Below are 14222 nucleotides of genomic sequence, written 5' to 3'. Positions count from 1 at the left end.
ATAAATATTTTACCATGAACAGGAGACGATGAGCTCTCTGTCTCTCAGACTCTGGGTGGGGAGTGGAGAACAAGGAATGCAGGGAAATAGAAAAGAGAGGCGGTGAAAAAGAAATGACCCTCTGTGAGAAAGTGAATAACACTCTGTGCCCATTGAGCCTCCTCTTAAATGCCTAATTCTTCATTTTTAAGGGCTTAGCAGATGGAAATGGTAAAGCCACAAGGTCAGCTGCACCAATAATAGAGCCATTAGCTGTTTCTTTGCTAGCTCCGCTAACATTAAAAACAAGAACCTAAGCCACTGCTGGAACAACCGTTACTCCTCTTAATTAGCACTAAATGAAATCTCAACTCAGTAATTAGAATGGACTTGCTGCCCTGCACACAAAAAATAATAACAAACGAGCCAAAGAAACTGAAGTAAGTTCACTTTAGCCAACTGTTACACTAGAAGATTGGCCAGAGGGTATCAGACCGGCATGAGGGATTGGCTTTCCGCTTGGCTATCACCAACTCTTACGCTAACAGGATTAGCCACAGGGTCAGTGCAATATGGCTAGAAGTGGTCAGGAGGCGAGCAGGCTAAAAACAGGCAGGCTGGGGGCAAGTTACCAAGCCAGCTAACATTGTGACAGGGCTTCAGGCTGAAGCTTTTCCCTCTGGGGGACTCAGGGTGGGGGGGTAATTAGTTAAGACGGCGGGAGACGGCGCCATGCTGTGTGAGGAGGATGAATGCAGGGAGCTGTTGCATTTGGAGTTTGTGTGTGTGTGTCGGTGTGTATGAGAGTGAACGAAAGAGAGCGAACTCTATGCTCAGCTGGAACACCGCGGCCCTGAAATGCCCTGGAAGCATATGACAGCCATGTGACGACACACTTGAAACAAAACACACAAAAATAATTACTGTAATCACATTTTCTGTTAACTAGCAAAACACTGTATGCAAATGTACGTGGTCCGGGGTGAACACAAACGTGTATTTGTTTCCATACACACAAACATTAATCATCTTAACGTCACTAAACCAGAGGAACTAATCAAAAACAATCTATTAAGAATCTATTAGCTTGGCAATGGGTAATCTGATAAGCCCGCTACAGTCGCATCCCATAGGAGAGTGTGTAAGTGTGTATCTAGTGCTGTGTGCATTCTTCACAGTAGATTAACTACTTTGATAGTAGCTCACATATTTAAACTCATTCACACTCGTCTCTTGGTATAATGGAGAGGAAGAAGCCCCTCACAACCTGGTATTTACAGAGATTTAAGGGAACCATCAAAGTGCCGAGTCTTTTTCCCTTATATGTCCTACTTCTATGCAGGTGCAGATCTCTGTAAACAGTTGATCATTCCTGCCACTTTATGGCTAAAGGGTTATGTAGCTTCCATGTGTGGTTGTCTTCGGATGGCTGTAAAGCTCTCCACAAGCCCTTAACGGTCTCTTCTAAGCCAAAAGGCATACACTGTGAGCTGCTGGGCTTAATTGCAAGGAAATGAGTGTGAGCGTCTGTGTGCCTGTTTGTGAGATACAGCCACTGTGAGCCAAAGGTGATCTATGCCCGCTGAGCCACTCATGCCTAACCCTCTGGACATTGTGCCGCCGTCCAACATGCCCCAGTGTGTGTCCAAGTTTGTATATACCTGCATGAATGTGCTCATTTTGGCTTGTTAGCTTGAGATATGACATCCCTTCTGGTGTCAGTATATACGTGTGTGTGTTTGTGTGTGTTGCCAGAAGTGTGTGTACCCATGGAGCCTTGGCACTGCGCCATCCACCAGGTGTGCTGTTGGCTGCATCAGTTGGCATGGACAGAGCTATGCCACGACACTAAATCCCCTTCTCTGCCCACAACTTCCCTCTCTACAGGCACAAATATTGCTCCATGTGACGTGCCAATGACTATATGCTGCAAATCTGACCAAAAAATATTATACTATGATGTTGACAGCCTACATACACAAATAATCTAGATACATCTTTGGCTTACAAGACATATTATATTTCTTAATATGGCATTATATGACACTTGACAAAGAATGTAAAATTGACAGGAGCAGTAAAAAAAATAAAAGGCATATAACTTTTCACACACACACATATATATATATATATATATATATATATATATATATATACACACATACATATATACATATATATACATATATATAACATGAAAAGCAGGGATTCTTTGATGTTCTAGCCCGAGATGTCTAACAGAGATGACCTAGAAACGGGCAAGCCTAGTCCTTACTTGGATCATGGGAGCATCCCAGCTTGCACCCGGGCTCTTCTAATCTTCCCTTAAATATGGATTCTAGCATGGTACATTTATTATTCACCTCCCTCGCTCTCTCTTTTTCCTTCTGTCTCCGTTTCTCCCAGCCTTCTTTCCCTCTCTCATCTACTCCTCACTTTGCCTCATTAACCCCTCGTAGTGGTGAATTAGGATGGGAACACAGAGGTAGTGAATGAGTGCGGTGCAGTGCAGTCACACACTGTTGGAGGGGGCTGAAGTGCATTAGCACTGAGATTATCAAGGACTGAGCTGTTCTCATCAATGGCATTTGCTAAGATAGGAGCACACTGTAACTTACCCTGCACTTTAAAAGTGATTAGCTTTGAATGTGTAGCACTGGTGAAATTACTGGGGGCACTGAATTTAAGAAGAGATGTGTGTTAAGATTTGCAAATTTAAGTACAATCAACTTGCAGTAAATCATGGTGTCCCCTAATGAGGCCAGTGCTTGGTGGAAAGGTAGAAAATATGGATCATCTGGCAGATGAGGCTGTTGTAGAATAAAGGTGTGGTGCTAGAGACATTGGTTTAATGAGACTGCGTGGGTGGATTCACAAGTGTGTGTAGATTTGGTGGCATTAAATCTTTTTAAGAAGAAATCTCATTACTGTCTACACTTAAAACCTAAGTGCTATAAGACATTTTCTAAGATGTGAAAGTGCGCGTGTGTGTAAGGTTGCACACGTACTTTTACATGCAAACTTCCAACATGTATGTACATCGACACGTCTATACTCTGTATGTGTGTGCTCCCTGCCCTTCTCTTTAATGAGAGGAAATGATTAGACCAAAATATCAATCACTAAGTATCATCTCAAAGCGCACACGCAACACTTGACTATTATTAGGGAGAGGAATCTTTGATCACAGAAGGAGACAGAGAGACAGCGGAAAGAGAATTTGTGAGCAGCAGATGAAACAGAGAAAATGAGAGAGAGAACAGAAGCCAAGAGGGGATGTGAAGAAGCAATGGATGATTCCTTTTACTAATTCATAACTGTGGTTTAACAGTGGCTATTTTAGTTAGAATGAGAGTTATATGGATGCCTTTTAGACATTGTTTCAGCTTATAATATCAAACAATCTATATGGCTTCTCATACACCCATAAAAGCAGAACAGGTTGCACCCGAGGCCCGAAGTCACACATGCAGCTTACATTCATCATGTAAAATTCTGCAGTGACACCTTCCAAGGCTTCAGTGAGTCTTTGTGTAGAAATGTGTGTCTGTGTGAGAGAGCAGGTCCACGGGGGAGATGTTGGGTGCTTTGTTAGGTTGAGTGTAGCCACACAGGAGGACATGCAAACAGATGGGAGACAGACTCGGGCTGGCAATGACGAGAGATAATTGATATCCACATACTTCGGCAGGAGGCACGCATGCCCACGCATACAAAGACACACTCATTCTCAAAACCTGACAAGTATTGCAGTGTTTCCCCACACAGATCTACACACACCGACTCTCAGTCACTCATAGTCCACCTTTGGTGGCCCTGTGCGCTGCAGCCGCCCTGGCTAGGATCAAAAGAGGCGAGAAACCACACAACACTGTCCTCGTTACGGGAAGCTAGCTGGCTGGCTAGTTCATTTAATTGAGTTGACTTCATGCTATGTTGCATGTTAAGACATGGTTCTTGGTGAGACAGAGAAACGCATACTGCTCGTCACACTCACCTTATGGCTTAACCGGGCTGTATGTAATTGGAAAAAGCCATTTAAAAGCTGTGCTGTCAGGAGAGAGAAGAGACTGCTGCAGAAAATGACATTTTGCTGTTAGTTTGGGAACATCTTGATAAGATTGGATGACTGATGGCACTCTGGGAAAGAGCTAAATTAAGTGGAAAAACTCTGTGTTAAATGCAAAGTGTAAATTATCTGTTTTGTCTTGAGCGCTCGGTCTTAACTTCTATTCCCTCTACCGTATCTGATCCCTTTTCATCATTCTCATCATCATCTCCACTTTCCGTTTTTTTGTGTGTGTGACCGCATGCAGTTGTGTGAACTAATGACCGAGGGCTACCAAACGCCTGAACAAAGCCAGCCTCTGTGCTGCTGCCCCGGCCAAACAACTCGTGACAATGATGACACACACGCGCACACACACACACACACACACACACACACACACACACACACACACACACAGAGGAACTACAGTCATTAAACCATATTTTCCCGACTAGGATTTTCAGTTTAGAATCGTATCGAGCAGAAAGATAACACGTATACAGGGTGAGAGAAAGAGTTAACACACACACATTTCTTATATCATCAGTCCTCCCTGTCTACATCTACTGCTTCAAATATCACTGGTGCGTTTCCACAGTGTGTTTATTTGTTCCTTTTTGGGTGGAGGTCCTTTCTGTGAAGGCTGGGAGGTGGACACAAAGATTTAAATGCAAACCACAGACACACATACACACAGGGGAGTTTGACAGGGCAGCATTATGCACCAGTAGAATAACAATCATCGGTCAATTAGGCCGTGACATGGTCTCTTGATGGTGACACCGGCAGTCCCAGTGGAATACGTCAATGATTTCACACAGCTATATACACACACACGACAAACTGTTACTTGCTATTAACCCCTAGAATGCCACAGTGACCAGTGAAGTGACAATAAAAACATACACCAAAAACATTAAGAAACCAGCTTTGGTTTGTTAAATGATGTACACCGACTGTTATTTCACATTAAATTAGGACTGGGTTTTTTTGCCATTGCTACAGTTAGCATTAGCAATGTCAATGACTATGTAGAACAATATTGTATTTTTCTTTAAGAACTTTTGTCAGCAGGTGTCACGTAAGTATGGAGTTAGTGTGTGAGCTCGCCACATGCTTCATGTGTTTCACAGTAAAACTTTTTTTTTTTTTTTTTTTTGTTTTTTTTACAGAAAACAGAACTGATCCCAGCTTTAATAGCCAAATAGCTGCAGCATGTATTTAATTATACTTGTTAGATTAGTTTAAGATTTTATGGAGGTTAGATGTTGGAAACTTTCTCAGCAAAGTCACTTTAAAGTAATTGCACAGCTGCATGTGCTTATTTCAGTTTTGGTAAAGCTCAAACCTCTGATACACATAATAAAGATATGTAACACCTTTCTTCTGCAATTGCGGTCTCCCTCGCCCATCCCCAGGCAATGTGTCCTTGTAATTATTTGTATTGCTAAACTTAATATGATCTTTTTCTCTTTAATCAAGCGGCCAAACTCTAGATGATGACAAGAGCCGTTCATAAAAACCAAGTGTGTGTTAAAGAGGCCTACTGTGCGTAGCAGCTATCACATTTCAAACCTCGTCTGGCACTTGATGTTTTAGATTGTATCTGCGTGGGACGATGCAGTCACTCTCTCCCCCTTTACGTTAAACATTATTGATAAGGGTTTGTGTTTTTGCTCAGGGACACCTTAACAGAACCAATGCTAATTAGTTCATGGAAAACTTTGGCGGTCAATCATGTTTTCTTTCGGTTATGAGACTTTCACACTAACCAACACGCACTCTGCAGCCCTCAGCTTAATCTCATTTTGAAGGACTTTTATTCTGCATTGATTTAATTGACATTAGAAGAATGGTTGTATTTTTCCAGTATGTTTTGTTTTTGTTACACTGGCCATTAAAACTAGTCTTACATTGCAACTGTTCCTGCTGTCATCAGACGGCTCAGGTTTGCTTCACTGATGCCCTGATCAGATGAATGGGCATTAGGCAGCACCTCCCCACCGCACACACCTGAGCCTGGCAGGGCCACAATGGGCGCACGTCAAGCACTGAGGGCTCCTACCACCTGGAACACTGGCCACATACATACAGCAGATGGCTTGAATCGGCACCCGGTGGAGGGCGCAGCTGAGGAATCTTGGAATCCTGTGTGTGTGTGTGTGTGTGTGTGTGTGTGTGTGTGTGTGTGTGTGTGTGTGTGTGTGTGTGTGTGTGTGTGTGTGTGTGTGTGTAGTATAAAATACATGCACTTACAATAGATATTGGATTATCGACTTGGATTCTCTCTTTTGTCTGATGTCCTCAGACCACCTATTGAGATCGTGTCTATGTGTGCAAGCGTGTGTGTGGGTCATGGTGAATGCCCTTTCATTGTCAATGCTCAACAGCGCCTTAAAGAGCAGAAGCGGTCGAGAGAATAGCCCAAATCACCAGAGTTTCCCTTAAATGTCCATCTGCTGATTGCTTCACTACATGACAGCGGTGGCTAAGTTACAACGTTTCTTCAAAGAGGAAGACATAAAAAGGAGGGAGTGAGATATGGTACAGTATTTAAAGCTGGCATGCTGACAGATGAACAGACACAAGACCCACTGTTTCATTAGTCAAAGGGAATAGAGGCTTTTAATCCTAAATATTAAGTGCAGCGGATGGGCAGTCCGCTGCTGTGTCCTTGACCGCAGCGGTATCCACATGACCGCTAGAATTAGTTGGTCACACCAGTGGACGTCACCTCTCTTCATCACTTCCTTCTCTCCTCCGCCTCCTCATGCTCTTCTCTCTATCTGCTTCATCTCTCTATCTCCTTCCCTTCCTCTCCCTGTATCCCGCCTATCTTTGTCTCATCAAACCAGGACTCATTAGTAAAAGCTTCCCCTGTGCGTGTGTGGCCCACAGAGCACAGAGGGACTTCATTAGTGCATTAAACATGTTGTTTATGTCACCGTCTTGTTGCTCTGGACAACCTTGAACATTAGAGTTGGTTAAAAATAGACTGAGCGTAAATAAGATATCAAAGCCCTTCATGTCCGGCCAAATGACGAATGAAGAGATGCTTCAGGTAAAATAACGTTACTTAAAACAGAACACACTAGAAAACTCCTTTTAGTGCAAACATCCATTCTACCCATATTCTCCCCGTTTCTCCCGTCCACATCCTCAGGCATGGCCATACAAACAGCGTTCAACACTAGTGCTCTCCAGAGGAAAGTGTTAAGAATAGGAGCGTGCTCCATCATGGCATCGTGGTCTGCATGCCCTCCCACAAAACTGTTAAAAGCTAAAAACACACTCAAACAGACCCTGATGACTCAAATATCTTATTTTACAGATAAGATAATAAGCACACAAATAAAATCACTTAGAGAGACAATGACCTAAAAACACAGAGAAGAGGAGGACGAACGGCTGCCAAATCAGAGAGGAAGAATCTGTTATCACACGCTACTAATTCAGTTGCTCTTTTCCCGTTTTGTCTTCATCTGTCTCTTTATTACTTTACTGTTTTTTCCCCTCTTTATCCTTTTTTTTTTTTTTATTGGATTTTTCTCCATAGAAGTCCTCAAACTGGCACTGCTGGGAGTCTGTGTGAATGTGCTCGAATGTCAGGTTTTAGATATTGTTCCTTCTATGCAAATTGAATGTTTTCCAATACCAGATTTCTTGTTGTATTGGGGGGGGGGGTACTGTCTGAAACAGAAGGCAGCCAAAAGAACTGAAGGCTTTTTGGCTCTGTTGTTACACACATACACACACACACATACATATAAAAACAACTTTCCTCTACAACCTACTTTAGCATTTCTTTCCCAGGTGATGTTCATACCTCAACCAAAGTGCACAACAGGACAGAAGGAAACCTATGTGACGATAGGCAAAATAAATAAAAGGAACTACTGCCAAGCTAAGTGAATGGGTGTCACTTTGACAAATGTACTGTGCTGAATCTTAGTCAACGTTGTACTGTTTGTTGTCTCATGTTCACTCAAACACACACACACAAATCCATGCCATCTCCAGTGCACACATGATTATGCGTACTGTGAGTGACAAACACACAAACACTGCGTGCATACACAAACACGCATTAGAAGCACACAAACACACACACTGATTATACATTCATAATATTGAATGGGTGACAGGTCTTGAGAAGTGCAGAGGGAAGCAGGGTGAATTCTAATAAGCTATCATTTACCCCGAGAGCCCTGTCCTCTCGTAGACTGGATACACACATATACACCAGAATGAATACACACAAGCATATTACACAGATAGAATTGTAATTCTGGCATTTTTGTGAGTGTACATCTAACATACAATCACAAAGACAATGTACAAGTCAGCCAAACTAACCAAGAATATATTCGACCCAACTGTCACTCTGTTACATCAATGTACAGTTAACATGGTTTCATCCAAGAGCAGCTGCATCAGTGTGCTCAAAATGTGTATCTGGTGTTGACATAAATCCCAAACTGCTAGTGTGGAAACCAAACTTTAAAAAACAACAAAAAAAACAAAACAGCAAAAGGCATTAAGATATTCACTTCTAAACTGCTCTGCAAAAGAAAAGTTACATCAAGCAGAGTTGAACTAAAAGTCAAACACTCACAGAACACAGAAAGTTCCATCCATCCATCCATCCATCACCTCTCTATCCCTCTGTCCTACCCTCTATCTATCCACCTGAATTAATCCCAACTACATAGCTGACCAGAACAGAAAAGCCATTCACCAGTCATAGCAGTTAGATTGATTGAAGGTGAGCTCTTAAAATTAGAGGCTAGGCTGTACGTGGTGTTAGGGACACCAGCAGTAACATTTTATGTTTGACGTGACTAACATGACAATCGATGAAGGAGTAGCCGCAGACTTGCTTTAAATTGCTTGTTAAACGAACAAGTTTTAAAGAGGCACTTGAATGCCCTGTTGGAAATGGCCACTGCTGAGAAAAATGGAGTTGACTGCATTTAATCTTAGTTTTAAAAGTGGCTGCAAAGTGCTTGGTGTAAATGCACAACAAACGTCCTTGAAATGACAAGTACCAAAAAAGCCAGTGTGCTTAATTTCCCTTCAACTGCAGAATCAACCAAAACACAAAAACAACCTACCTTTCATTCAATTAATTTATAAAAGGAAAAACCCATGTATATTAAAAAAAAAAGCCACAATGGGGGGAAAAAAAAAAAAAGGAATTCCTACCTTCTTCAGTTTGCCATTGCGTGTGCCAACAAAAGCCACGGTGTTGCCGCGGTAGTCATATGCCGCCACCGAGGTCATGCCATCATCTTTGTCGATAAAGAGGGGGGTGCCCTCGATGGTGCTGGTTCCACCCAGAGGCTGGTTGAAGTCCTGGCCGCAGAAGTTATCGTCTATCTGTAGCGGCTGGAGGAAGGAAGACAAGACAATAATCAGGCAAGTCGATCAAAATCTATTCTGATTCGGTCAGTCATTTATAGCATTAATGTTGGACCTTAAGAAAAGGAGTCTTACATGAGGTTTGGTGTGTTTGTGTATTAAAAGATGTTAAGACTTCATGCTGGCGTTTAGTAAAAGAAATTCAAAGGCTAGAAAGTAAGGTTGTGAATAAACACACAAAGTCTACTTTATGTTGTGCATTTTTTTTCTGATTCAGTACACACGCACAGCGTCACAGTACACTTTAAATAATTTCCCTGTTTGTATTTTAAAGCCTTATTTTTGTTAAACACTTCAAAGAACAGGGAGAAAAAGGACTAGGAGATTGCAGGGAATGAAACATAACAAAGGTCCTGAGCCGGATCAAGCCCAAGACATCAAGCGTCTTAGCCCAGTGACTTCCAAGGATGCCCCTAAACAACAAATCTTGAAAGCGGCAGAGCTGTCTAAAGGTCCTCTTGTCATTTGTTTCTATATCACAGTGGGAGTACAGACGGGGCTATAGGTGCGTCATCTGACTTCAACACTTTGACTTGATTATCCAACATGTGAAGCAGCCTGTTTAAACATGAGCCATTCATAAACACACCCTTCTTTCCCCCTAACCAAATCCCACCGTGCAAAACCTTCAGCATATTGTTGTGCTCAAGTGCTCAGTCACGCCGGTGACATGGTGGTAATGCTGGTCAACATGTGACAAAATCTGGAACATTCCTGTGTCACGGGGGGCCCATCGCCCCGGGCAATCCACTGACCCATATGATGCCTTAACCAGTCACCACACACACACACACAGAATATAATCAGTTGCCCATTAAATAGGGCTAAGACAATGAATGGTTTTGTTTAACTAAGACATTTAATACTTTCTTGCTGATTTTTGGAGTAAATATAGTACGCGCTGAAATGATTGCTAGAATGATGACAATTGATTAATCAATTCAATGACTGACAGAAGGTTGACAATGACTGTGACAACCGACTGTCTGCAAAGTCACAAGTATGCCAAATATGAACTTTTTCCAGCTTCTCATATGTTTTTCTCTGTTATATCTCTGTAAATGTAAAATCATTAGGTTTTTGATGGTGACTCAGACAAAACAAGCAACGTGAAGACATCCATTTGGGTCTGGGAAATAGCGATGTTACATTTTTCACCATTTTCTGAAATGGTTAAGACTAAACAATACATCAGTGAATTGAAAATAACAATAATAAACACTCTTTGAATGCTGCTTTGGCAACAGTGTCTTTGCCACAGCCCAAATGTGTGTGGGGGTCATGCATGCAGGCGTGCGTGCGTGTCAGATGTGAGGTCGCTGACTGACTGCTGAAGTGTGGAATTGAATGGGCATCCGTGTCAACCAGTGTGGGTTGGTAAACACATACACACACTTGGGGAGTGTGTAAATGGCGGTGTAATCCACAGTCTTATCACTACATCATCTGATTGATCCACACAGGAGAAAAGATAACACCCCCACCCCCCCCACTCCCTCTCCCTCCCGATCTGCCTAAATTGCCTGCAGCTCAGCGCATGTCAATAACCCGTTATTCTGCCTTTTTCTACTTTCTCACTCTTTTTCTCCATCTCCTTCCAGCTGCTACAGTAACTGAGCAAACATCAATACCCCCTCCCTGTCCTTTTCTAACTACGTTCATTCTTCCCTTCACACCTAATTGCTCTGCATCTCCCTCTTCATCCATCCCTCCTCGGCAAGTCACTACTCTTCCTTCGGTCCCTCACACACCTCTTTGGACGTTCTTTACGTTCTCCAAAGAGTGCAGAGGTGCGAGTGTGTGTGTGCGTAGGGTGGTGGGCTATCAACTGCAGTCAACAAAGAGCTTGCTCCCTCTTGTTCTCTATTGCTGTGGTGATGTCACATGGTAAAAGCAAGACATCTGAACTGAAGCTTCTGTGTGTGTGTGTGTGTGTGTGTGTGTGTGTGTGTGTGTGTGTGTGTGTGTGCGTGTGTGCGTGTGTGTGCGCGCACGCGTTTTGTGTGTGTCAGAAAGTGAGAGACAGGAACCCACACAGCCATTACCTGAAACAACTTTCTTTTGTGAGCACTAATGGCCAGGGGGCAATTTCTTTCCTCTGAACAAAGGCGACTGACAGACAACACACACCGACAGACACACGTGAGGACTTGTAAACCGCGCACACATACACACACACACAGAAACATTCAACCAAAGGCTGCAGTTTATTTTTTGTGTGTACACACAGATTTCACAACAAGCAACAAAACAATCCCCATCGTCTTCATCTGCCATACAACTAGGGGCAACCATTTTAAACCATATATTCAGGGGAAAGAAATCCATCAATCTGGATTAGAGTCAGCCCCACACAAATACACACACACACACACACACACACACACACACACACACACACACATTTGGCCGTCAGAGCCAAAGGGAAACAAGTTGAAAGGGTTAATCCATCTTCTATGGAGGAGACTAATTGTCGAAAATACTGCATACAGTAACCCCTAGAGTCCATAAGGGTTAACACACATACACACACACCTATATGGGACTCTCTGGGGCACTGGAGGGTAAAGGTGCTATAGCATTCCTGCAGGTCTGGGAGGTTTAAACAGCATGGATCAGCATGGAATAAAAGGCGTTTCCCTTGAGGTTGGAAAGCATTTTAATGGAAGCTACATTCTGATGTGGGTCCTGCAATTTAAGACACTAAAGATTCCCACGTGAGTTAGAGCCGATATTCGGTATGGAAAGATATTCCCCCTCTCCCTCCCCCTTCTCCGCAGGGTTATTGGCTAGAGACTGTATTTAACGTTCTGCAGTGTTTTCAACGATGCAGGACTCCGCCTGGAATGAAAAAGTTAAGCCACCAGCCTTACAGATGCAGGAGAGGAAGATTCTTGTTTTTATTTTCATAGGGTGCATGTGGCGCAGAATGAATTTGTGGATATGCAGTTCACTGGGGCTTGGTCTTGCCTTCCCAAGACCCCCTCCCAAAAAAAAATTAAGACACGTCAGAAGTGAAAACAGGAGCTAATCTAATATATTATTTCAAAAAGAAAGAGGTTTTTGTTTAAACAGTTAAATAGTACATTGCATATGAAGGTCACAACTAATGGTTGTTTGGCTAGTGCTTTTCAATTGCTCTGGATATACATAAAAAATGACATTCATTCATTCAAAAAAAAAAAACATTCAAATGTCTTGTTTTGTCTGACAAACAGCCCAAAACTCAAATCTATTCAGTTTATCATCACATAAGACTAACTGAACATATACACTATATATACACACACTAGTGAGGAGGTGCTTTGCACTAGTAACTAGTGACCCGTAAACTAGTGACCCGTAAACTAGTGCCGATTAATATTCTGTCAAATTGTTTAAGCTCTGCAATATACCCAGACTGAGAACACTAAGCTGTGGCCTTTAATGGGAGTTTTGAAAGGGTTAATATGCAGGCTGAGGGTAAAGCATAATACTTATGGTGTGTATATACAGTACATGTGAGCTGTCAGTTGATATTCAAGGTCACGGAGAAATATGTGACCAAGATACTGCTGATACAATATACGAGGATTTCACACAAAGATAAACACACACACACAAATATATATAAATAAACCCAGAGTGGTCTCCAGAAACAGCTAGAGGTCATGTGTGTTGCTGGTGTACAGCCACAACTGTGGTGGGTTTCCCCTGGGTGGAGCTGCTTCACCCACTTCACACTGAAACACGATGAAATATAGTCACCAAACACGCCTGTATACACACAACAACAGTGACTGATTACAGATGTGCGCTGGCTGGCCTGCGCTGAAGGAAATGGCTGAATAACCATTCCCCGATTTCTTTAACAAATTATGTCAAGAAAATATTTCTACGCCAACCTCAAGCAGAATTCATCCATAGTGACCTCCATTCAGTAAAACATATGGAAACAGCAGAGTACAATATGGGCTTATGTACAGGAACATACATGGTGTTGTTGATTGAACATACTGCTGTGAATTATGGCTATTAAGGTTGAAGGAAAACATGTATGGCAAACACAAAAACACTCATTCATTTAGCAACATGTGAAATAATTGGGCAGAGCAGGGCATTAACAGGCGCTACATTTTTCTATAAAAACCTGTTTAGACAGAGAAAACTACACAAAAAACATGTTTTTGTATCATGGAGAGCTGGAAGGTAGAGTGGTACCAGTGCTGACAGCATGGTTTCAAGACAAGCCTGCTCTGTGTGTGTGTGTGTGCCAGAGAAAAAGCAAAAAGGACGCCTCACGAGTATTCCTCATCTAGCATATTTCCTAATGTCTCAAAGTGTGTGTGTGCATGTGTGCACGAACAGGAGAGAAGTGAAAGAGAGGTGGACAGTAGGAAAGGGAAAAGTATCTGGCTACAGGAGCTTTCTTCTGCAGTCCCCCACCTTGTTTTCATATCCGATGATAAAGGTTTTCACAATGTGCACAAGCATGCACACAGACTAGGAGTATGTTTGCAGATGCAGGTGTATTTTACCTGACGTGTGTGTGTGTGTGTGTGTGTGTGTGTGTGTGTGTGTGTGTGTGTGTGTGTGTGTGTGTGCGGCTGGCTCCAAGCTGGGTAAGGGATTCTGGAAGAGGGCAGCTCATAAATTACCCAGAAATCTCAGCAGGGGCCTTGAACTCATGGAGACATTGCTGGAGTTTCTTTGGGTAGAATAAACACAATAAAGAAAGAGCACAGCAGAGTGTGTGTGTGCGCTCACAAGCATACATCATAGACACACCCGT

General features: G+C 42.6%; 1 protein-coding gene across 5 annotated transcripts in view; it reads right to left on the bottom strand.

The window, feature by feature from the left end:
• The window catches only part of plxna1b (plexin A1b), a 191664-nt gene that overhangs the window by 131098 nt on the left and 46344 nt on the right, over positions 1-14222 (bottom strand). For all 5 annotated transcript variants that reach the window (XM_038695462.1, XM_038695465.1, XM_038695464.1 and 2 more), the window contains exon 3: positions 9236-9418. In XM_038695462.1, the coding sequence (XP_038551390.1) occupies positions 9236-9418 (183 nt within the window). The remainder of the gene's footprint in view (positions 1-9235; positions 9419-14222) is intronic.

This window comes from Micropterus salmoides, unplaced genomic scaffold (assembly GCF_014851395.1).
Source record: "Micropterus salmoides isolate LMB-PRFRI ecotype aquatic unplaced genomic scaffold, ASM1485139v1 Ms_hic_scaffold_4, whole genome shotgun sequence".
Classification (NCBI taxonomy): domain Eukaryota; kingdom Metazoa; phylum Chordata; class Actinopteri; order Centrarchiformes; family Centrarchidae; genus Micropterus; species Micropterus salmoides.
This window is presented reverse-complemented; position numbering and strand designations above follow the sequence as displayed.